Here is a 24,734-nt window from a genome sequence, read left to right as displayed (position 1 = left end):
GGAATCTAAGAAGACTGGGGCCTTTTTATTCCTAGATAAACTTATGCAGACTCAGCACCAGGATGAAAAAGTAGGAACGGAGTACACAGGAGGGTCCCTTTCAGGTAAAGCTTTTCAAAGGCTATACATGATGGTATAAACACGACTTTTCCTGGAAAGATGCCTAAGAATGTATTGGCATCTTGGGGGAATAAAAAAAAAGCAGTGGCACTGTGTACACACCCACACAAGCACACTTTTTAAATTTTATACCTTTTGGTTTGAGATTTCTAATCATGAACATATATTAACTTTATTTTAAACATTCAGCTGGGTGTGGAGCTCATGTCTATAATCCCAGCACTTTGGGAGGCTGAGATGGGAGGATTGCTTGAGCCCAGTAGTTCAAGACCAGCTGGGGCTACACAGTGAGACCCTGTCTCTAAACATATAAATATATATAACACAAATTCAGCAGGGGTCATTTGGACATTGGGACTAAGGACTATTTTTGCTCCCTTTGATTCCATATTTTAAAAACCTGTTTTTTGTTGGTTTTTTTCTGAAAGCTAATACCAAAACATCACAGCATGCAGAGGCTGGTAGAATTTGGCTTGGAAATGTGGGCAGAGATTTGTGACCATTTCTGTTGCTCCTGTCACCCTCCTTCTGGCTGCCAGCCTCCAAGGATGCTCCAGTCTGAAGACCCTAGGAGAAGGGCCCCTGTCCCTCCTCTCGCCACTGTGCTCTCATCTCTACCCCACGGTGCCTGGATCAGAGCAGGGGTGGACAGGCTACTGCTGAGTGAGCTCATGGCTGTAGGAATGAACGTTTGTACCAGGCTGTACCCAAAGGGCAAGACAGAATGATGAAAAAAGGAGAAGAAGGAGAAGGGCGGGAAAGAAGGGGAAAAAAGCCAAACATTCTCAGGAGCTAAACGTAGCACAATGAAAGAGCAAGCTCACCTAAACTAACCAGAAGTGGAAAAGCCCACTTCAGAGTAAGAAATCACAAGGCGTTTGGGTTGATTTTCTCATAAAGAAAGTACACAACACATGCCCCAGGGAAAAGTATTCTGCAAAGAAGGTCTACGTGTCTCAAATGCCCCAGGTTTAGGTTTCACCACGTGCTCATCTTCCAGGTGCCTGAGGCTGGGCTGCAGGAGGAGCATGAAGGGAAGGATCCTCTTTGCTGACTGCAGTGAAACACAACGGAGCCCCGAGCTCTGCAGCTGAATATTTGGGCTGGCTTCTGGGGTCAGGGCCAGTTGACAGTCAGCAATGACATTTTAGAGATGCCCCGGGGCCTAACTACTCCCTAAACATCTGCACCTGCCTGCTGGTTAATGATGTCTTCCATCAGCCTTGAATCCCTTCACCTGAGGCTTTGGTCCTCGCTTTTTCAAAAGTCAAATACTTTGGGAAAGGTGAATCCCCAGGGGTCAGTCTTTCAGGGAATGGAGGAATCTGCGTGCAGAAACTCTGCAAAGGGCAGCAACGGGATGGGAGGGAGGATGGAAACAACCAAAGACTGGGTGCCTGAGTGAAGGAGAGGAGACGCATGGCTGAGAAGACAGATGTCAAACAGAACATGTTCCACCAGGTGTGGGTACAGCAGCTTACAAAGATCTGGACACAGGTTGCACATGAAAAAGCAAGTTGCAATCAATCAATTAATGATTCAGTTTATGGTTAAAATAAAACCAAAACTATAGGGCTGAAACATATGTGTATATCGTGTATTCCTGGGTTGATACTTACATGAAAATACACAGAGAAAGGTCTGGAAGGATATACAAACTGAGAACAGTGGTTCCCTCTGAGGAAGATACTGAGGTTGGAGGAACTTACACTTTCTGCTCTACCTGCTTCTACATCATTCAGTTGTTTTATTACCAGCACTATTTAAATATTACCAGCACTAGAAAATTTTATTACCAGCACAAGAAAATATTACCAGCACTATTTAAATGTAAAGAACATCTTTACAAAATGCATTAATGCCACTGAACTGAACACTTAAGAATAGTTAAGAGAGCGAATTTTATGTTTATTTTATCACAATTAAAAAAACTTTGAAAAGGCAAGTTTAGAAGTTAGGATGGTGATTCTCTTGGGTGGGGTGGAGGTATGGGTTACAAACTGAGGAGGGGCTTTATGGGAATACCAGAAATGTTTTCCATCTTGACTCGAATTATACATGAATATAATCATGTGTACAGAATCATCAAGCAGTACATCTAAGATTACTAAACTTTTATGTACTTTATTGTATTTATGTGATTCCTCAATTTAAAAAGTTTCCCAGGCTGGGCGCAGTGGCTCATGCCTGTAATCCCAAGATTTGGGGAGGCTAAGGCAGGAGGATCACTTGAGCCCAGAAGTTCAAGATGAGCCCAGGAAGCGTGGTGAGAACTTGTCTCTACAAAAAATACAAAATTTAGCTGGGTATGGTGGTGCATGCCTGTAGACCCAGCTACGTGGGAGGCTGAGGCAGGAAGATCACTTGAGCCCAGGAGGTTGAGGCTGCAGTGAGCTGTGGTTGTGCCACTGCACTCCAGCCTGGGTGACACAGCAAGACCCTGTCTCAAAAGCAAACAAACAAAAAACACCAAAAAGTTTACCAAGAGGATTTTCAATGAAGTCGGATTGCTGTAATGCTCTAAATACAAGGTAGGACAAAGTGAACAGGCAGGAGAGCTGGATTCATCGACCACTGATGAAACGAGGGGGACTCAGGTAAGAGCAGGAAGCCACAGTCTACCCCTCTTAGAGCCCACAGTCCACCCCAGACAGGTGAATCCTGGTGAGTCCTGCATTTATTGCCACATGGCCTGTGCAGACGCTGGAAGAGAAGAGGTTCACACAAGAGTGATGGGGCCGCAGAGGAAGGGAGGGAAAATGCGCCAGGGCTGGGAGGCATAGGGGGAGCTTAGGAGGGCTTGATAGAGGAGGAAATGACTGATACAAGTCTTGGATGTCAACAAGACTTCCGCAGCATGCTCAGGAAGGAGAGAATAGTAGGAAAGCCAGCTCAGAGCCCAGCAGGAGCCAGCTTGCTAGGTGTGCCCAGAAGCCACTCACCTTTTATTTCTGCTAAGGCCTAGGTCACCTGGGGCTGGTGCTTGGTGACAGTGGTGGTACCCTTGGACCCAAGGTGCTTGGCCAGCTCCCCAGGTAGGGGCAGATGCACAGCCGCTGGACTTTGCAGGAAGTCAGGGCAGTGGTCCCAGGCCAGCCAGTAGCCTCTCAGTCAGGCGCTAGCCTGTGCTGCTCACAAAGGGGTTCTTCACGCCCACAGCCTCAGAAGAGACATCAGATGCCTTGACTCAATGCCCTATAGATGCAACATGTTGAGTGGGTTTCTCATCTATTCTCACTGAATAGATATTCAGTGGTGCAGCAGGGAGGGGAGAAAGCAGTGGTTGGCGAGTGACCAGGAAAGGGGATGTAAGGGCACCAGGCAGCCTGCCCAGGGAAGAATCTTGGTTGAACACGAAGGAAAGAAAGAGAGACTGGTGGCCAGAGGCATCAAGTAAGGGAAGGAGAGATTCCAGGGCCTAGGATTCTGTCTGAATCTATCAAAGCTGTTGTGATAATCAAGCTAAGAAGACCCTTCCAGGCTCTCCGAGGCCGAGCCTACTCACCCTCTGAGGATGCTTCCTCAAACAGCTCTGCTAAGCGATTTGAGAAGTAGGAGAAAGGTTTTCCCCTTAAGAAAGGAGGCAGGCCATGTTGACTAACAAAAAACATGCCCAGGCAGACCTGGCCCCAAGTCTGAGACCCACTTGCTACTAGCCAAGCGACCCTGACCACAGGAGCCTCAGTTCCTCATCTGTAAAACACAGACAAGAGTAGCTCCATATCACACGCCGCCATGGGGTAGTGTGGGATCCAACAGGCAAAACGCCTGGCGCAAGGGGGCACCAGAGAAATTTTCATTGCCCTTTAACCCCCTGGCAAATAGATCACGAGGATGGAAGAGAGGGCAGGAGAGGGGCTTTTAAGGAACAGTCAAGTTCTGTGCTTTAAACTTGACTTCCAAGCTCCTAGCAACTTACTGCTCGCTGGCCTTCTGGTTTGTTAGTGGGCTAGACTCAGCCTCCCCAACATGCTCCTGGGCCCCTGGCTAACCTTCCCCATCTCTGGCCTCAGGGGCCAGTACTGGCAAGGTACAGAGCAAGGTACAAAGCCAGGGTGGGATTCAGAGGCCCAGGGTCCCATCCACCATGGTTTGAGTCCTGGCTCCACTGCTTCCTACCTTCTCCTCTACAGGTCTCAGTTGCCACAGCCATCAATGGGCATCATATTAGCATCTCCCCAACAGTGCTGCTGAGAGGTGCCAAGAGATGGCACACTCTTGTTACTCTTTCCAGGTAATAACAGCCATCCTGAATACTCAGTGAACACTTAAAATGTGCCCAGCATGGCTCTGAACACTTTATATACATTGTCTTGGTTTATCCTACAAATAACCAAATGGGGCAAGGAACTACACAGGTGAGGACCTTGCCCAAGGTCACCCACTAGTGAGAGGCAGAGGCAGGATTTGAACCCAGGAAGAATCTAGCTCCAGTGCCCAGGTGCATAACCTTCCTGCCACATGGCTCAAACACCATTCCCTTCCATATGCATTTGCTGCACCTCCCAACGCTGGGCCAGCCTCCAGGGAGCACTGATGTAAAGACTAGGCCATGCCGATGTCACACTAATCAGAGAAACAGTAGCTCTTTGCAACAAAAATGCGGTGACAGTTTATACATCACTCAACAGGTGGCCCTCTGGCCTGACAATTATATGGTTGTCTATAATGTGACTCTTTTCACTATTTTTTTTTGAGACAGGGTCTTACTTTGTCACCCAGGCTGGAGTGCAGTGGTGCGATCTGAGCTCACTGCAACCTCCGTCTCCCAGGTTCAAGCGATTCTCCAGCCTCAGCCTCCCACGTAGCTGGGACCATAGACACACACATCTTTTCACATTTTTATCCGACATACACAGAGACAAAAAGTCAAACGAGGTCACACCCACTGTAACCAACAGCACTGTAGCACATGGCTTGGCCATTGGCTGAAAAAGGAAGCCGGGTGATGAGTGCAGCAGACTGAACCTGTTCTCATCCAGAAAGAGGTGATTGGCAAGCAAGCACCAGATGGGTGATGTACCCCAGGGTGATGTATAGACATATGCCTTACTCGCCAATCCAGGAGCCGCGTGGAGCTGTGGAACCAAAGCCCAAACACGCATGAAGAATGCACAGCTGCAACATCAGTGAGGTGACTTGATGGCACTGCCGAAATGTAAAGGAGAAAATGAACGCTATGGAGTGGGGAACATGCAAAGGCAGCAGGCTGCTTCCATTAACAAGGAGAACATGGCATTCTTCTCCACGAATTACCAGTTATCAAGGGTGTTGCAGCTGCAGAGGCATAAAGCAAGGAAATGTCCATCTCTCAGGAATTGGAACAGACTCACAGCACTCACAGGCCTCTTGCAGCCGCGTGCTCAGCACTTGACGCTGAGATGAGGAGCAGGCAACGTCAAGACGGTGCTGCAATTTCTTCTTGGAAAGTGACCTCTGGCGTGTCACTAAGTCTGTAGAGGGCCAGCCTCCTCCCCCTTGCCTTCCCCATCCCAGGTCATCTTCTCTGTCCCTCTCAATGCCAAGCAGCATGTCTGGCACTGTCTCTGGCATTCAATCAAGAGGGAATGCTTGTGGGATGAATTAATTGCAAGATCCTCACGAGCATTGAACAGGCCTCTTCAATCACACAAAATGAGGCATCTCACACCCTTACCAAAACAATGACAAACCAAGCACTTATTTGGTATTTCTTTGGAAAGAGTATTTTACTATATTTTGAAAAAGATAAACTGTGAAACATTGGTTATTCTGTTACTCAAAACAGCCCAAAATGCTACACTGCCCTGACATCTCATGCCAAACTGGAAAACATAATTGCAAGTGGTGATAAAAAGACATGGAAAAGAAACAGTGTGAGATTTGGGGCTAGTCACCTGCAATCCCAAAGGAACAATCACTAAACCTCTGGGAACCTTTGCTTCCTCATGGGGAGCATGGGACAATAACACCACCTCGCTCTCTTTCATTATGAGCGTGAAATGAGATGTTCAATGAGACAAACAAGTAAGCTTGCCTTCTTTTCTTTCTTTTTTAGAAAGAGTCTCACTCTGTTGCCCAGACTGGAGTGCAGCAGTGCGATCATGGCTCACTGCAACCTCCACCTCCCAGGCTCAAGAGATTGTCCCACCTCAGCCTCCTGAGTAGCTGGGACTACAGGTACGCATCACCACACCTGGTTAATTTTTGTATTTTTTGAAGAGACAGGGTCTTACCATGTTGTTTAGGCTAGCCTCAAGTGATCTGCCCACACTGGCCTCCCAAAGTGCTGGGATTACAGGCATGAACCACCAAGCCCCGCCAGGTTCATCTTCTATAAAACGAAAACCGTCCCTCTCTTCCACCAACCCAGGAAATTTCTTGAATACTGGCCTCTCTCCTGATCCCATATACACCCAACTCCTTTCCACAGAGGTCTCTGACTCACCGTTTTTCATGTTTTGGCCATGCCCCCCGACCCCACCCCTCAACTCTCAGCAGGCCTAGCTCCCTGACCTCAGTTCTAAATATTAGGCTCCCTCCTTAGGGGGGCTTCCCTCATCACACCTCCCAAAGTTGCTTCTATTTCCTTCCCATATCCAAATCTTAAATTTGTGAGGATGAGCTGGCTTACTGTCTATCCCCCACAAATAGATCATCAGGGAAGGGACAGACGTCTTGTTCATTCACAGCACCTGCCTGCAACTTGTAGGGGCTCAACAATTACTCGCGGCAGAGAGTGCACAAGGGTAAGTATGGCAGCCAGCCTCTGCCTCACAGATGGAGCACATTCTGCTCATGTCAGAAAATGACCCACCCAGAACTCAAGTGTCACCCAGCACAATATTATTTGAGTCAATAAAGCCATTTAATGTTATCTTTTTATTTTTTAATGGATGCATTATCATTGTACATGGTTATGGGGTACAATTTGATGTTTTAATATATGTGTACCTCATGTAATGATCACATCAGGGTACTTAGTATATCCATCACCTCATTTATCATTTCTTTGCAGTGAGAACATTCAAAAACCTCTCTTCTAGCATGATCTCACTCACTTGTGGAATCTAAACAAAGTTGATCTCACAGAAGTAGAGAGGAGAACAGTGGTTACAGGAGACTGGGCAGGGAGGGGATGCAGGGATGCGGATGGGGAAGATGGGAAGAGGTTGGTCAACAGGTACAAAGTTCCAATTAGACAGGAGGAGTGAGATCTGGTGTTCTATTGCACAGAAGGGTGACTGTGGTTAACAGTAAGGTATTGTATTTTTTCTTCTCTTTGCCCATGAGACTAACAAATTTGTCCCCGTGCATATCTGGAGGCTACCAGGAAGCTGTACTGAGGCCAGGTTATAAGCAACGCAGCAAGTGGTCAGCAGGCAATCAATTTCAGGCCAGCCAGGATCTGCTACTTAACTGGCCTCAGAACTCTAGGGAAACTCCCACTCATTAATCACCTCCAGGGATGAGAGCTGCACTGCCCTCAGGCATGAAACGAATGACTCACACCACCACCCCACTGTTGTGAACTCTGCTGGAATGCCCAGAAAGGGCAGGGGTCTCTGAGGAGTGAGGAAAATGCCCCCTTCTTGCTCACGTGCAGCCCCCAGGCTCCCATCAGGCAAAGCATCACGCAGCAAAACCAGTTTCAAGGACTCTGACACTGCCCAAGACTGGATGTCCACCGCTCATTAGAGATATGTGTTTGATTCCCGTACTGAGACTTGTCACATCAAGACAATCAACGTTGACTGCAGGAACCATGCTAAACATGGGGACACAAAGACAAAGAGGTTCCAGTCTCCTTCCACAGCAACTCCTGAGTCCTCCAATGGCACACAGGTGCCAATGTGCCTCGGACACTTGTTCTCTCCAACATCATCTCCTACTTCCCATCCCCTTGCCACATTGCCCTTTGCTGTTCCTCCAACACACTAGGCACCATCCCACCGCAGGGCCTTTGCACTGGCTGTTCTTTGTTTTTTTTTTTTTTTTGAGACGGAGTCTTGTTCTGTCGCCCAGGCTGGAGTGCAGTGGCACGATCTCCACTCACTGCAAGCTCCGCCTCCCAGGTTCACGATGTTCTTTATGACCAAAATGCTCTTCCTCCAGATACCAACATGACTCACTCTCTTGCTTCCTTTGAGTCTGTGCTTCCACCTCACCTTCCCAACAAGGCCAACCCCAGCCACCTTACTGAGAACCGTAACACTCCAGCCTCCGAGCACTGCCCATGTCCATCCTCTGCTTCACTACTGTTTTCCCAGGGCTTCTCACATCTAACGTGCCCTGATGTTACTATTTGCTTTATTGTTCCTCTGTCTCTCTGCATGACACCCAAGTTCCTGGAGGTCAAGGTTTTTGTTTTGTTCACTGGGTATATATCTCCAGGGCCTAGAACAGTGCCTGGCACACGGCAGATACCCAATAATTATCTGCTGAATATCTGAATAAATAATACTGACCTGGCTTCAGGTAACTCAAAATCAGGTTAAAAATCACAAATATCCAAAGAGGCTAGCCCACTCATGAAAACTAACAATGCCACAGGGGGCAGAGGCCAGAAGTGGCGCATACCTCATTTGTCTGTCTTCACCCTCAATTTTCTGATTTTAATTGAAACCCAGAAGAAGTCACCAATGGCCCGATACAACCAGAAAAGGTCCCCATTCTACATGGAGCTGCCTCCAGCCTTGTGGCTGCCCCAAGCCCATTCTGTGTCACACTGCAGGACAGATATCGAAAAGCCAGCTAGGGTCTGAGTCACGAGGCTTCTTCCCCATCTGCCTCCTGCTCCCATCCCTGCCCACTGCGCCCACTCCATTGTTACTAGTTGGCTTCTCCAGGATGTAGCAATGAAGGCACTTGCCCCTTCTCTGGCTAGCTGGCCCAAGGCCAAAACCCCGGGCCTTTGGTCACAGTAGCCTGCGGCCCTGGCTAAAGGCTGCTCCCTTCTCAAGTACTAAGGGACATTGAGACCCTCCTCAGTCGTCCAGCCCACCTTCTGCCCCAGGAAACAGGGAGAGGCAACTGTTTCTCAGACAACGATACGCTCCTTAGTACTGGACCCCATGTTGCACTCTGGATTTTGATTATATCAAATCCTCTTAAGCACAGACCAGAGCTGCCACATTTAATAGTTCGGTGGGCAAGAATGGCACCTCAGAGCTGTAACTGCAGTGAGGGATTAGGGGATAGATCTCAATGGCAAAGCCAAAAGGGAGAATACACACCAAGTTCTAATTCCCTTGTGGGAATGTTTGCGATGGGTCAATTAAGGCCCTTAATTTATAGAAGTCTATCTTTACCCTTTGATATTCACAATCAACCTTCTCCCAGAAGCCTATTAGCATTTTCAGGAAGAAGAATGTGTGCGCCTTGGAACCAGCACTGATTAGCTGGGGGATCATGAGTACAGTCAGGGTCACTAAAAGACTCAGGAACTCTAATCCTGGCCGGAAGAGGTGCTATCCTGACTGATGCATTCAGCACATGGGCGACTCGGCTGACATCGGATACAAGTTTGAGTTGTAAAGAAAGCCCTGCAGCAGCGACCAGGGGAGCTAAGTCAATGATTAATGCTCTGAATCTGCAAACACACAACCCAGAGAAGCAAGGCTGCTACTTTCCTAGCCACTGGCTCCACACACCATATCCTGGTGGAGTATCCGGCTGGGCAGAGAGTCCTGCTACTAGAAGTGACAGGTGTCCAGAGAATCATCTGGAAACCATCCTAACTGCTAAACTGGTATCTACAGACAGACTGTCAATGTCCTTATGTGGAGATAAGCAAACCTATTCTGCCCCAGAATCCTCAGACCCTGACTTCACAACCTGCCAACCATATGAACCCACATTAGCAGTTAAATATTTATACTTTCCAGCTGGGTGTGATGGCTCATGCCTGTAATCCCAGCACTTTGCGAGGCCAAGGTGGGTGAATTGCTTGAGCCCAGGAGTTCAAGACCAGCTTGGGTAACATGGCGAAACCCCATCTTCACAAAAAAAAAAAAAAAAAAAAAAAGCAAAAGTTATCAAGGCACAGTGGCATGTGCCTGTAGTCCCAGCTACTCAGGAGGCTGAGGTGGGAGGATCATTTGACCTGGGGGTGCTGAGGCTGCAGTGAGCTGGGATCACACCACTGCTCTACAGACTGGGCAACAAAGGGAGATCCTGTCTCAAAAAAAAAAAAAAAAAAACAACGACAACAGTATTTGCACTTTCCAGAAATTAAATCCGGGTCTGGCTGAATGGAGAGCACAGTATACACACAGAGGGCTTCACCTACCATCACTCAATGGCAATGGCTAACACTGGTGTTGCTTCACCATCACTGTTATTACTAACACTTTTCCCTCTGTGCCTTGGTGTCTGCTCAAAAGCCACCTCCCTGAAGGGCACATGGTGTCTGTTTCCACATTCGTCAGTCCAGAGACAGCTCGTAAGCCCAGGGAAGGAGGTCCCAGGTAGGAGGTGGAAGGTCACTGCGCAGCCTTAGGAACTAAGGTCATTATAATGATAACATCTAATATTTATGCACTTGCTGTGTACATAAAAAGGCTTTGGAGTAAGCACTTTACATGGCACTTAATTCTCATCATAAACCCATGTTTGCTATTCTCACTGGAGAGGTAAGAAACTGAGGCCCGGGAACACCTAGTAAAATCAGGGACCAGGATTTGAGGAGCCCAGGGAAACTGGTTACAGCACCCACTCCACGAAGCTGCCTCTGGAGGTGGAACACAGAACAGCACCAAAAGCAGCCGACTGCAAACCCAGCCACTGAGGCAAAGAGAAGGCGGCATTCAAGGGGCAGGCTAGGAAGTGACTTCTGCTCTGAGAGTCATTACAAGAATGTCACGAGAGCCCTTGTGACTCTGCTACCACTTAACCCACTGAGTCATTCATTCCTGCACTGAACACCTCCTGGGCATCTCTGGCAAGCCCCATGATGGCACAGGTGGCACAGGCATCTCCGAGACATGGTCCCTGTCCTCATGGGAGGAGGGAAGCCCAGGGAGGGCAGGGGTCAGGTCATTCCAGTGCACCACCACATCCCTCATCTCTCAGCACAAGTACACAACAGATGGCTGCTGAAGGAATGGATGAATAGATGAATAAATGAATGAATGCAAAAATGAAGGAAACCATTCCACAGAAACCCAAGAGGAAAAAAAAGTCCTTTAAAAAAAGTACCTACGAGTAATGATGCATATCCCAAATTCTAATCTATATGTTCATTCTGCAAAAACAACGAGATGTTAGCAGTTTCAGAATTAGTGTTGTCCTACTCGATTTCCCCACACAAGAAACACTATCTGCTCTGCATTCGAATTATAGCAAGAATTAGTCCTTAGCAGGAACCATATGATTTTAATGCACAGATGAATTTCAATTAGACATCCATCTAACCATGCTGATGTGTTTTCCATTTAACCCTAAATTACAGTCCTTTCAAATAACTGTGATCTCCCCTCTGCGTCTCTCTCTTCAATTTTGGTTTGGTTTTGTGAAAGGTCTGCTGGTAAAAATGAGGCAATACCAGTAACTTATCTACAAATTACGGGAAGGAGAAAGTAGGTTAAAAAAGACCAAGAAACTTAAAACAAGTATGATCAAACCACATCCGAGTTGGGCAGGAAACAATAGGAGTCTGTTCTCGCTCATAGGGAAGGAAGGTAAATCGTACCAGGACTATTATCAAACAAGTCACAGAAGGAATTCAGTCTGTGCTCTTCCCAAACCTGAATGATAGTCATCAGATTACAACCAACTTCAACTTCACACTGAGAGAAAGGTAGTAACTGGAAGCAGAAAGCCGACACATGTGGGCTGGCAATTCTCTCCACACTACAGAGTCTCATTTTCAGTTCAGGTGTCCACCACAACTGGCTTACATCCCAAAGGCAGTTTGTGTGTCTCTCACAAGGGAGGTGAGACCTTCATCCTAAGAAGACGCCATATCAGGAGAGAGGACAGATCTCCTAAACACTTCCCCTGACTAAATGGTTCAACTACGGCCAGTGTCCTAAACTGAGAGGTTGCCAGTAACCTGCAATTTGCTTTTGCTCAAACATAAATCCTATGTATCACTGTCAATATCCTGCTTGTGAGGTTGTACTAGAGTTTTGCAAGATGTTACCACTGGGGGAAACTGAGGAAGATCTCTCTGTATTATTTGTTACAACTACATGCAAATCTATAATTATCTCAGTAAAAAATTTCAATTAAGAAAAAAACTGCATAAAAGCCGGGTGCAGTGGCTCACACCTGTAATCCCAGAACACTGGGAGACTAAGACGGGCAGATCACTTGAGGCCAGAAGTTCAAGACCAGCCTGGCCAACATGGTAAAATCCCATCTCTACTAAAAATACAAACAAAATTAGCTGGGTGTTGTGGTGCATGCCTGTAGTCCCAGCTACTCGGGAGGCTGAGGCACGAGAATCACTTGAACCCTGGACACAGAGGTTGCAGTGAGCCGAGATCATGCCACTGTACTCCAGCCTGGGTGACAGAGCCAGACTCTGTCAAAAACAAAACAAAACAAAACAAAACACACCAAAAAAAATCAAAAAAACTAAAACTGCATAATGATGGATAAATGGATAAAGAAAGAAAAAGAAAATGTGGTATATTTCTTGGTGTACACACACACACACACTCAGCCTTAAAGAAATAAATTCTGATACATGCGACAGCATGGATGAATCTTGAGGACATTACGTTAAGTGAAATGAGCCAGTGACAAAGACAAATCCTGCACGATTCTACTTATATGAGGTATCTAAAATTGTCAAACTAATGCAGAGAGGAGAATGGTGATTGCTGGGGCTGGGGAGATGGAGAGTTGTTGTCCAATGGGTATGAAGTATCAGTCATGCAGGTGACTCTACAGAGCAATGGATAGCACATTGTACTTCTGAAGTTTCAGTATGCAAGATAAATGAGATCTAGAAATCTGCTGAACGATGCAGTGCCTACACTCAACAATAATGTTAACTATACAAATAAAAATGTGTTAAAAGGGTAGATCTCATGTTGTGTTCTTATCACAATTCTAAAAATGCTGCAGGCCGGCTCATGCCTGTAATCTCAGCACTTTGGGAGGCCGAGGAGGGCGGATCACGAGGTCAGGAGATTGAGACCATCCTGGCTAACACAGTGAAACCCTGTCTCTACTAAAAACACAAAAAATTAGCCGGGTGTGGGGGCAGGCGCCTGTAGTCCCAGCTACTTGGGAGGCTGAGGCAGGAGAACGGTGTGAACCCGGGAGACAGAGCTTGCAGTGAGCTGAGATCATGCCGCTGTACTCCAGCCTGGGCAACAGAGCGAGACTCAGTCTCAAAAAAAAAAAAAAAAAAAAAAAAAAAAAAAAAAAAAAAAAAAAATGCTGCAGGCCAGGTGCAGTGTCTCACACTTGTAATCCCAGCACTTTGGGAGGCCAAGGCAGGCAGATCACTTGAGCTCAGGAGTTCAAGAGCAGCCCGGCCAACATGGTGAAACCCCATCTCTACTAAAAATACAAAAACTAGCTGGGCGTGGTGGCACATGCCTGTAATCCCAGCTACTTGGGAGGCTGATGCTTGAACCCGGAGGCAGAGGCTGCAGTGAGCCAAGATCATGCCACTGCACTCCAGCCTGGGCAACAGAGACTCCGTCTCAAAATAAATAAATAAATAAATAAATATAAATAAATAAACAATGCTGCAAACCCCAGAGCCCAGCAATCTCTGGTTTCATCTCTTAGAATGACAAGTCTAGCTTCAGCACTGCAGAGGGTATCTTACAGTAAGACAATCTGAGATGAAGCCACAGCAGCTGTCTTCCGGCCTGGAAATCATGCAACCAAAAAAAAAAAAAAAAAAAAGTCCCGAGGGACCCAGTACATCTCCAGTTGCTATTAACATATTAACATCAATGTAGTCCCAGTTAGCAGTGGGCAGGTTTCACGGTAAACACACCTCATCTGATGGGGGCAGGCTCTGCGAAGCTTCCTGTAGAAACGTGCATTGACGGGGACCAGATCTTCTGACTGTTGGAGAAGATTCCAAAAATCTGGACTTTTCTTCCTAAATTTTAATGTCGGCAATTCAGAAAATTTTCTTTTAAACACTGCACAGACCAAACCAAATGAGTCTGGTGGCCAGTTTGCAACCCAGCAGGCACTTGATGGGCACTTTATATATACCTTTTTTTTTTTTTTGAGATGGAGTCTTGCTCTGTCACCCAGGCTGGAGTGCGGTGGCGCAATCTTGGCTCACTGCAAGCTCCGCCTCCTGGGTTCACGCCATTCTCCTGCCTCAGCCTCCTGAGTAGCTGGGACCACAGGCACCTGCCACCATGCCTGGCCAATTTTTTTGTATTTTTAGTAGAGACGGGGTTTCACCGTGTTAGCCAGGATGGTCTCGATCTCCTGACCTCATGATCCGCCCGTCTAGGCCTCCCAAAGTGCTGGGATTACAGGGGTGAGCCACCGTGCCCAGTGGGCACTTTATATTTTGCCCCCATCTCCATCAGCTCTCTAGAGCAGGGCTTGCGCTGCCTGTTTTCTAAACGGAGTAAAACAACCTGCCCGAAGACCAGGTGGCTGGCGGGGCACTCGGCACCTCTAGCTGAAGGCCCTGCTGGTTCTGCTAACTCAGCCTTCCGTGACTTACATTCATTTAGCAAACGCTAGTTTAAAAAAGTTGCAGAGAAATATCTAGGGCCCCATAAACTCTGAGTCAGCTGTACATTTGCCAGACCGTGTGTTGTCATGAGATGGACCACTAGGAAAATCTTTAACACATCACCCCTGTCACCTCTAGGCCAAATCCTCTCACCAAACACTTCTTCCCTTTAGAGCACTTATAAGAGTTAAGACAGTGAGTTATTTGCATATCTGATCCATGTCCACCTCTCTACTGTACTGTAAAGCTCGAATATGGCACAGACTATTTATGACATTGTGTATCCCCAGAACTAGCCTGATACTTGGCCCAAAGAAAGAGCTTCATCAACACTGCTGAATGAATCAAGAAAGGGATAGGCCAGACAGGGGCCATGAAAAGGCCCCATTCAACTCAGCTGAACTAATGCCACCACCACTAACAAGGACAGAGTTTCTGGGAAGCTTTTCAGAGGCGCTAATGCTCCCCTGAATAACAAAATGACCTGGCCAGACCATCATACACCAAAACCAGCGGGAGGGCAGGGGCCTCTTGTAATTGTACTCCATGCAGTGGTGGCCTTTCATCCACAGGGTCACATTCCACCCATTCATGTAGGTGGGGCAGCAAATCTACTACCCCAGGGCGAGCTGGCCCTTTTACCAGCCTGGCCACTGCCTGAGCACCTGGCTGCAGAGAGGAAACCTTTATGAAACAGGCCTTGTATAAAACGCACTATGCTCATCTCACTTACCCACTCTAAGCTCCTTATGGCAGGGATCTCACCTGTCACTAAATCAGCTGCAGCCTGGCCTCCGCCTAAGTGAGATGGGCATTTGTGCAGCCCAGACTGCAGCTGATTCAGTGACAGGTGAGATCCCTGCCATAAGGAGCTTAGAGAGGGTAAGACCTTTGAAAAGGGGGAACCAGGTGTATCAGGAACCAGACTGTAGGTACAGTAAAGGCACAGGTTCAAAGGCACAAATGTTGGACATGCTGGGGGAAAAGCAAGTCAGATCAGGATTAAGGCAGCTGGAGCTCAGGACATGTGAGCAGGATCTGAGGGATGACAGCAGAGATATACAGAGGACAAGATGGGAAAGCTTCAAGAGAAGTCACAACACTGGCCGTCAGGTGTTTTCCCTCAGCAGTGTACCAAATGGAACTCCAAGGCTCCTTCCTGCAGACCACAAACATGCTACTTAGTCCAAAGCTTGATGATCATTTAAAACTAGAGATTACACATAACAATGTGGATTTCCTGCTTCTCTAGAAACATGAAAAAACCTAGTAATCCTACATCCATATTCCTGCAGAACAGCAGCAGCCTGGGGTGGAACAGGAGCTGCTCGCCAAGGTGGCATACACTCTCCAATTTGCCACACCCCTCGCCACTCTCTACTGCCCTCACCTGGGGCCTGAGTCATTCATGGATGTTCATCGCCCAACTTCTGTAGACATTGGTTCCTCTGATAAGGCATTTTCTCACTGTGTCCCGATAACAGTGTCTCACAGATATGCAACCTAAGGCCCGGAGTGGTACAATTCCATGTTTAAGAACACACAATCAATCAAATCCAGGTGGTACCTGATCCCAGCTTCTCTTGGGTATGCAATCAAGACTCTGATTAGGTTCACTGAATCCCAGACCAGCTTATGCACCATCACTGCTATATACTCAGAATGTTAGTTTCTGATTTTAGAGAAACACACAGATTAGCAAAATGAGCAATGGTTTCCTATTAAGATCAAACAGTCCCAAAGCTAATGACTTACAGAACTTCTCTGAACATCCTGTTCAGTCTTAGCGTACATCTCAGACAGATCACCATTCAGAATGACTTCAGCTAACGAGTTCACCAGCGGTGCATGATGTATAATTAAGAAGACCTGGCGGAAAAAAAAGAAATGGGATTTGCATGAAAGTGTGCGGTATTTTCAACCTCTTGCTTCCTGGATCAGAAGCGACCAGGCTGGGCTACCTAAGTCCTGTATTAAGCAGCAATTCCTACGATGCAAAATTCAAAGAATGAGCCATAGGAAGCAGGACTCGGTTCCACTCTTGTAAGGTCAGTCTCTCCTTCAGACTGTTGCCTATTTGGCTGGCTGCTCTTCCTCGGAAGGAAGTGCATTAATGTGAGACTGTCCCTCATGGCTGGGTGAAGCCAAATCCGGCTGAAGTGGAGCAATGCGGGAAAGAACAGCCAAACCAGCACACTCCTTCCTTTCCACGGGCATTTTAGTGTCAAATTTGATTATGAGAAGACTAGAAGGTACTGTCCCAATACTTTAGTGATACAAGAAGAAGGGGCCGGAGAGTTTTGTTCCCATCAAGGACTTGGCAGAGGGTTGGCTACACAGAGATTCCATCACGGGAAGGAGCTCTGACCCTGTGGTGGGTTTTAGCACACGGGGATTCCACAGCATCATCAGTAGGTATGTGAACTACGGGGCTGAAAATCACACGAGACAGGCAAACCCAGCTGGGCCAGGATGCAAAATCAGAGAGCTGGCTCTGGGCTAAGCTGGCCCTGCTCCCACACCTGTTGCCCAATGTTCAGAGGACCAGCTTTAAGAATCAGGGTATTCAAAACTGTCTTGCAAAGCTGGCCTAGACACGCCTGCTATTTTGTTTTAAAATGTAAAGGCAAGAGGGTATAGCACAGGGTGTGGCTTATCTACCATTTGCATATAAAAGCGTGTGCATGTTTGTATTTGCTTATTTACATATGCATAGGCCAGGGTTTCTCAATCTTGGCACTACTGACACTTTGGGCTGTAACTGAGTATTGAGGGAGGCTGTCCCAGACACTGCAGGCTGGTTAGCAGCATCCCTGACCTCCACCCACTAGATGTCAGTAGCACCCCAGCCTCAGTCATGACAACTGAATGCATCTCCCCAGACATTGCCAGGTATCCCCTGAGGGGCAAAATCGCCCCTAGTTGAGAACCCCTGACAGATGTCTCTGTTAGGACATATGAGAACCCTGTAACCCTAATTGTCTCTGGGGATAGAAGTCATGAGCCCGAACAAAACTAGAATAGAAACCCGGTTTTTACCTGTTTGAACTTTTTAACTTTAAAAAACGTTGTCTAAAAAAAATTATTTTTTAAAAAGTGAAGGCAAAAATCAACACAGGCTGCCTCTGGGGAGTGCGGTTGGGTGCCCAGGGTATAGAACGAGAGACTTTTCACATGCCATGTTTTGTACTGTTTGAACAAGGGGAATATATTATTCCAACAAATATATAGAATTCAAATTAGATAAAAGGTACACGCAGAATGGCCATGTGGCACCTCCCTATAGAAGACTGCATCTTTTAAAAAAATACTGGGAACCTTTTCTATCACAGAGACCACATAGTATGATTCAATGAGTTAACCCATGTCCAAGGCTTGGCAGGCCCTTAAATGTCAGCAATGATGACTTTTCTCACCTCCCTTACGGCCGAATTACTGCCACACATCACTCTACCAACAATACAAAACACCACTGTGGTCAATCATTCTCAAATATCTATTACGTACCTTGTATGAACGCGGCCTTAACTGATCATTTATTCCTTCTTTTCAGTCCACAAGCATTCAGTGAGCACCTACAAAGGCCCCCCTGAACAAAGCAACCAATTCCTACCTGTGGACACACACAGTGCTCATTTTCCTGGCTCTGAACCCGAAAAAGACGGAGGGTGAGTAACTGTAGGGTACCTGGAAGCACGTGCAGGCCAGACTCAAAAAGCTGGGCCCAGCTGCCCACACCACACTCTGTTAGCAGTTTGGTTTTAGGAGGACAGCATCACCTGTCACATCAAATTAACGTCATCCATGAAAATTTTCATGGTTTTCTAGCTATGCTTGTAAAATAATTTGCAAGTATGCAATGATTTTATATTGAGGTAGGGGCTTTCAGGACACAGGATTTATACCTGACTTTAGGTTTTTCACACTTTTAGGTCACATTTTCATTAAGCTAAATAAAAATGCATGGGGAAACAGGGCTTTAGGTTGTTTATCTTTAAAAGGGATCTATTACTCAAGTTTGAGGAACAACGAATTACAAGCTATGTTTTCTGTGAGATACTGAAACAAGTAATTGGGTGCATGGGCTACTGGTCCTTTACTAAGCAAACCGGCGAGGGAGGAGTCTCAGAGAAAAGGCCTAACTCTCTCCACTGACGTTCCCGCTGTGGGCGGTTGGCGGCCATGCTCTCTGGAAGAGACCCTGCCTGGGCAATGCTCCAACAGCTGAAGGGTCCTGAGGATGCTTTCCATATGATTCCTGGGGCTGAGAACTGGCTTGCTTGGGTCCTGTTGGACTCCCAGAATCCCAAGCAGGAGATGCCGGCAGACTTGGAAAGAGGCAGCAGAAAAAAGCTGCCAGGAGAGGCTGGGGTTTGTGCTCAGCGCTGTCGTACAGAGCGGCATTCAGACAGAGTTGGCCCTGTGCAGAGCTCTGAGCAAACAGAGCCCCAGAATAGGACTCTGGGCTGTGAGTGATGGTCAGGACATGTCCGGATTGGCCTACCTGCCGGGGAAGAGGTGGCCTCTGAACCTCTCCTCTTGGGCCAAAAAGACAAAGCCCCGCCCCAAATTCAAAACAGCTGGGGATCAAGTTAGAAGGACAGTTCCTCATCAAAGCAAATAAATACCTGTGCCATTGAAAAAGCGGAAACAGAGTTCTGGGTAAATGCTGGACTACTTAATAGTCTAATCAGATGCCCTGAGAGTCTGGACTGCTTGTAATAAAAATATTTTTAAAGTTATGTAACTGGGTCGCCATGGAGTTTTTCCCTTCTTGTAAATATTACATAATTACACGAAGGAAACACACTTGTTTAAGGAGAGGAGGGAGACAAATTGGCTCAAGACACAAATCTGAGAGCTAAGGTTGCTACAAGATCCCTTCCACAAGGTAATCTGGAAACTAGAACTGCGATAAAGCCCTTTAACAATAGACTCATTTCAGGAAGTTTGTTACACCCAGGTTGCTACGTGTATACACGCTGTGGGTTCTGCAGTGTGGGGCTTCATTCAAAGCTGCAGGAGGAAAAGCGCTGCAGCCCACATTTCCAGGGCATTTCAAGCACTCCTCAGTTGTTTTGGAAGCCTCAGTCTTTATGGTAAAAATCAACTACACAAGTTAGGTTTGGTTTATTTTTCATTTCTCTTTGGATTTCCACCTCCTACCATGAAAAAGATACACACTACCTCTATTTAGTACCTGGAAAACAGCCCCCTTTTTTTTTTTGCTGTTATTTTACTTCAGCATGGGGGACACAGAGAAGATGGGGTGATAAGGCCTGCGAATTTTCTTCAAGGCAGTGGCACGCCAAGGGACCCCAAATGTAGTGGGGACATTGGTGAACGATCAAGCATACCTGTGACAGAAGATAAAGAGACACCGGCAGGCTAATTTTCGGCCGTTCTCCTCCCTAGTGGGGGGTGGCAGGAGAGAGAGAGAGATCAGGTCACACAAGTGAGCAGCACAAAATACACAAAGCCAAAAGCCTTCTGTGTGAACAAAGGCGTCCTTTCCCACTGACTTCCTCCACGGCCCTAGGGCTGTCCTTTCCTGGTGCTACTCAAAAGTCCACTCCGCAAAATCCCACTCAATACTGTTTGCAAGGCCACTATTTTTCCATCTGAGAAACTTTTCACCATTACTCACGGATGAGAGGCTGACCCACGAGAACTTGCTCCTTAAGTTACCAAGCACGTTCATTTGCACCAGCTGGGGCACTGGACGCCCCGGCAGGAGAGGCCTCCAGGAGGCCCGTTCTTGGGAAGTTATTTTCAAAGCATGGGGGAGGAGGTTTAGGGCACTCTGGCCTTGGAAAAGCCCCTCGTTTATACTGAATTTCAAGATGCTCCATTTCACACCCACCCTGTTAGAGAAGAATCGTTAGGCCCTCATTTTGCAGCCGAAGAAATGGGCTCAGGTTCACTGCTTTAGGTCACAGAATTAGGAAAGGGAAGAGGCAGAATTGGAATCCAGGTCTGAACACTCCAATTCTCATACTTTGTCTCTGCCTCCCAGAGCTGCCTCTGGTAAAGCTAAGGAGCTTATTCACTTTTATAGTCTTCTCACACACACACTCTGTCTCTGTCTCGCTCAGGAAATAAGAGGAAAGGAAAGGAAAACCAGCGTGCTTTGAAAGGAATCTCCCTTGGGCTCAAAGCCTCAGTCCCGGCCGGGTGCCGTGGCTCATGCCTGTAATCCCAGCACTCTGGGAGGCCGAGGCAGGCGTATCACCTGAGATCAGGAGTTTGAGACCAGACTGGCCAACATGGTGAAACCCCGTTTCTACTAAAAATACATTTTCTTTTATTTACTCATCTGTAGTGAGAATCCTCAAAACTCCATCCCCTTGGGGCACCTCTGCATGGTGACCAGCTGGCTCTGTCCTGCCTCCTGCCGAGGCCCCTTTACCTCCAGAGGAACTGCACAGAGGCCTCCCCTCCAGAAGCAGCATTCCTCAAGGGCGGGCCCTGAGAACCAGCAGCACAGAATCAGAATCACCTGAGGGACAGGTGAGACATGCAGATTCCTGGTCCTACCCCGGAGCAACAGAACCAGAATCCCTGAGACTGCGAGAGCAACTGAGGCCCTGAATGTTACCCGCAGTCATCCCCACAGGCCTCTGGGGCCTGCTAACAGTGGACAGTAACCACCCTGGGACCATTCCCTGAGTGTGCTCCATTCCTTCCCTCCATGCTGCGCAAGTTCTGTCGCTGTCTGCATCTTCTCCAAATCAGTGGGTTCTGGCAACTACCAGAAAAAGTTACCGGGGAGGAGAACACTTCAGTGAAGGATGCACAGAAACCAAAACCCTACATTTGTAGATGTTTCCTGTTTCCTCCTGATGTCAGTAATCTTTTCTCATTCACTTTTATGGTCTTCTCACACACACACTCTATCTCTGTCACAGGAAATAAGAGGAAAGGAAAGGAAAGCCAGCGTGCTTTGAAAGGAATCTCCCTTGGGCTCAAAACCTCAGTTCTGGCTGTAATCCCAGCACTTTGGAAGGCCTAGGCAGGTGTATCACCTGAGGTCAGGAGTTTGAGACCAGCCTGACCAACATGGTGAAATGCCGTCTCTTCCAAAAAGTACTAAAATTAGTCAGGCATGGTGGTATGCACCTGTAATCCCAGCTACTCAGGAGGCGGAGGCAGGAGAATTACTTGAATTCAGGAGGCGGAGGTTGCAGTGAGCCAAGATCGCACCACTGCACTCCAGCCTGGGTAAAAGAGCAAAACTCTGTCTTTAAAAAAAACAAAAAACAAAAAAACCCCTCAGTCCTGATTTGCAATGCTCAGCTCCATTCCAGGGGACTGGGGACTATTCTTCCCCACTTGTGATGGCCTTCAGCCAGCGGGAGCCATGGGGCTGGACCCACCTTGTCCTGGTTCTCCAATGAGTACACGTAGAGGGGCAGGAAGAGCCTGTTGAGCAGGTGGTCCGTGAGCACATCGTTGAGGAACTCACAGTTGATGATCAGGATGTCATTGAGATAGTGCAGGTGGTCTAGGTGCTCTGCCACCAGATCACTCAGTTTCCCCCGATTCCGGTGCCTGCCAGGAGAAATGACCACCTCAGCCTGGAGGCCAACACTAGGAGCCTTTGAGCCTAACATCAATGGCCTGAGACTTAAGTCACTGGGGGTTCATCCATATATTTGAGTTAGTCTCAACAGACAATTATCCTGGCCCCTACCGGGGAGATACACAAGGGAAAATGGGCAGGTTTACTGCAATCAATTTCAGGGGACTGCTGGGTTCTCCCAGAATGAAATAAATGAAGCAAAATGCTGCTAAACTCTTCCAGCAAGCCACTGCATAAGTACAGCTACTAGCCACTGTGGCAAGATCCCCTGGCTCCCCAGATAAGCAGCACTAATGGAGCAATAAATCCACTGTAATTAAAATGCTCCAGAGGAGTTCTAAAGAGAAAAGCAGGCCTCCACAGCCGTGGCCACCCCAGTGGCCCTGACGACAGGCAGACATAGAGCAAAGACACGACACACCTCCCCCAGGCCCCTGCCCTGGAGGTCTCCGTCTCCCTGCAGTTAGTGACAGCATGCTAGGGGTGGGGGGCCAGGGGGTAATGTCTCTTGGGTGGTGTCAGTCTCACACTCCAGAAACAGCTGGTGGGGATGCTTTCACCACCCCCAAAGCAGTATGCAGCAAATGCTAGCTAGGCATTTTGTTTGTTTTGTTATTATTACCCAACTGATAGATGATCATTTTTGACAACAGCAAATTAAAATATAAAAGCAAATAGAATTCAAAGTCTCAAATCCACCACTAACAGATATCCACTATTAACATTTTGGGACTTATAACCCTAATGTCTTTTTTCTACGTTTTTACCTCTCCTAGTAGTAGTCACATCTAAAATACAGATTCTATCCGTCTAACTGTATATACATTTCTATCCATCTAACTGTATATACTTGAAAAAAAAAGGTAAAAACAAGATCAATTCTGCTTCTTTTACATAATTCTGGATAATTATTCCTTTTATTTATGTATTATTATTTTTTGAGACAGAGTCTTGTTTTGTCACCTAGGCTGGAGTGCTGTGGCATGAGCACAGCTCATTACAGCCTCAACCTCCCAGGTTCAAGGGATCCTCCCACCTCAGCCTCCAAAGTATCTCAGATTACAGGCACCTGCCACCATGCCCAACTATTTTTTAAAATTTTTTGTAGAGGGTGGAGGGGTCTTACCATGTTGCCCACGCTGGTCTCAAACTCCTGGACTCAAGTGATCCTTCTGCCTCGGCCTCCCAAAGTGGTAGGATTACAGGCATGAGCCACTATGCCCAGCCAATTATTTCTTATACTTCAACAAGATATTTTAGCTGGGTGCAGTGGCTCACGTCTGTAATCCCAGCACTTTGGGAGGCCAAGGCAGGCAGATTGCTTTAGGTCAGGAGTTCGAGACCAGCCTGGCCAACATGGTGAAACCCGTCTCTACTAAAAATATTAAAAAAAAAAAAAAAAAAAAATTAGCCAGGTGTGGTGGCATGCACCTGCAGTCCCAGCTATTCAGGGGGCTGAGGCATAAGAATCACTTGAATCTTGGAGGTGGGTTGCAGTGAGCCAAGATTGCACTACTGCACTCCAGTCTGGGCAACAGAGCAAGACTCCATGTCAAAAAAGAAAAGAAAAAAGATATTTGGTAAATATTTATAGCAAATACATGTTGTAAAGCCTAATAGTATAATGAATGTCTATGAACCCACCGTGCGCCTGAGACCTAGAACATATGCACAATGTTTTGCACTTTTCTCCCACTTAATAAGATACTTTGGAACATTTTCTCTAATGGTATATTTAAAGTGCCTCACTTTTTAATACTTTGGTTTAAAAAATATCAAAGTAATATATGCAGCTAGGTTTAAAACTCAAATAGCATTGATAAGCTGATAATGAAAAAGAGCAGCTCCTGGCCCAGGCTCGCCTCCTCCACTATTTTTTGTTTTCTTTGAGACAGTGTCTTGCTCTGTCACCCAGGCTGGAGCGCAGTGGTGCGATCTCAGCTCACTGCAACCTCCACCTCCTGGGTTCAAGCAATTCTCTTGCCTTGGCCTCCCTAGTAGCTGGGATTACAGGGGTGCACTACCATGTCTGGCTAATTTTTGTATTTTTAGTAGAGATGGGGCCAGGCTGGTCTTCAACTCCTGGCCTCAAGTGATCTGCCCACCTCAGCCTCCGAAAGTGCTGGGATTACAGGTGTGAGCCACCACACCCAGCCCTCCTCTACTTCTCACTGTCCAGAGGCAGTTACTTGTTTCTGCAGACAGTTCCTCCCATATTTCTAGAAAATCTGCATGGACTTCTATTTTGCAGTTGAGCCATTTTAGGTATTATCTATCGACCTCCTGTTATGACAGAACTCTTTCATTCTCTCTGCCCCTTCCCCACAAGTAGTTATCAGTAATTGGGGTTGATGTCATAACATTCGCTGTGGAGCCAAG

General features: G+C 47.1%; 1 protein-coding gene across 17 annotated transcripts in view; it reads right to left on the bottom strand.

Annotated features, from left to right (window-relative positions):
- The window catches only part of CLEC16A (C-type lectin domain containing 16A), a 231,934-nt gene that overhangs the window by 176,835 nt on the left and 30,365 nt on the right, over positions 1-24,734 (bottom strand). For all 17 annotated transcript variants that reach the window (XM_024233546.3, XM_024233547.3, XM_054533474.2 and 14 more), the window contains 3 exons: positions 22,150-22,324; positions 20,131-20,184; positions 16,529-16,642 (listed from right to left, as the gene is read on the bottom strand). In XM_024233546.3, coding sequence (XP_024089314.1) covers positions 16,529-16,642; positions 20,131-20,184; positions 22,150-22,324 — 343 coding nt within the window. The remainder of the gene's footprint in view (positions 1-16,528; positions 16,643-20,130; positions 20,185-22,149; positions 22,325-24,734) is intronic.

Source organism: Pongo abelii, chromosome 18 (assembly GCF_028885655.2).
Source record: "Pongo abelii isolate AG06213 chromosome 18, NHGRI_mPonAbe1-v2.0_pri, whole genome shotgun sequence".
Lineage (NCBI taxonomy): Eukaryota > Metazoa > Chordata > Mammalia > Primates > Hominidae > Pongo > Pongo abelii.
The sequence above is the reverse complement of the archived record's forward strand: the minus strand, read 5'-3'. Positions and strand labels throughout refer to the sequence as shown.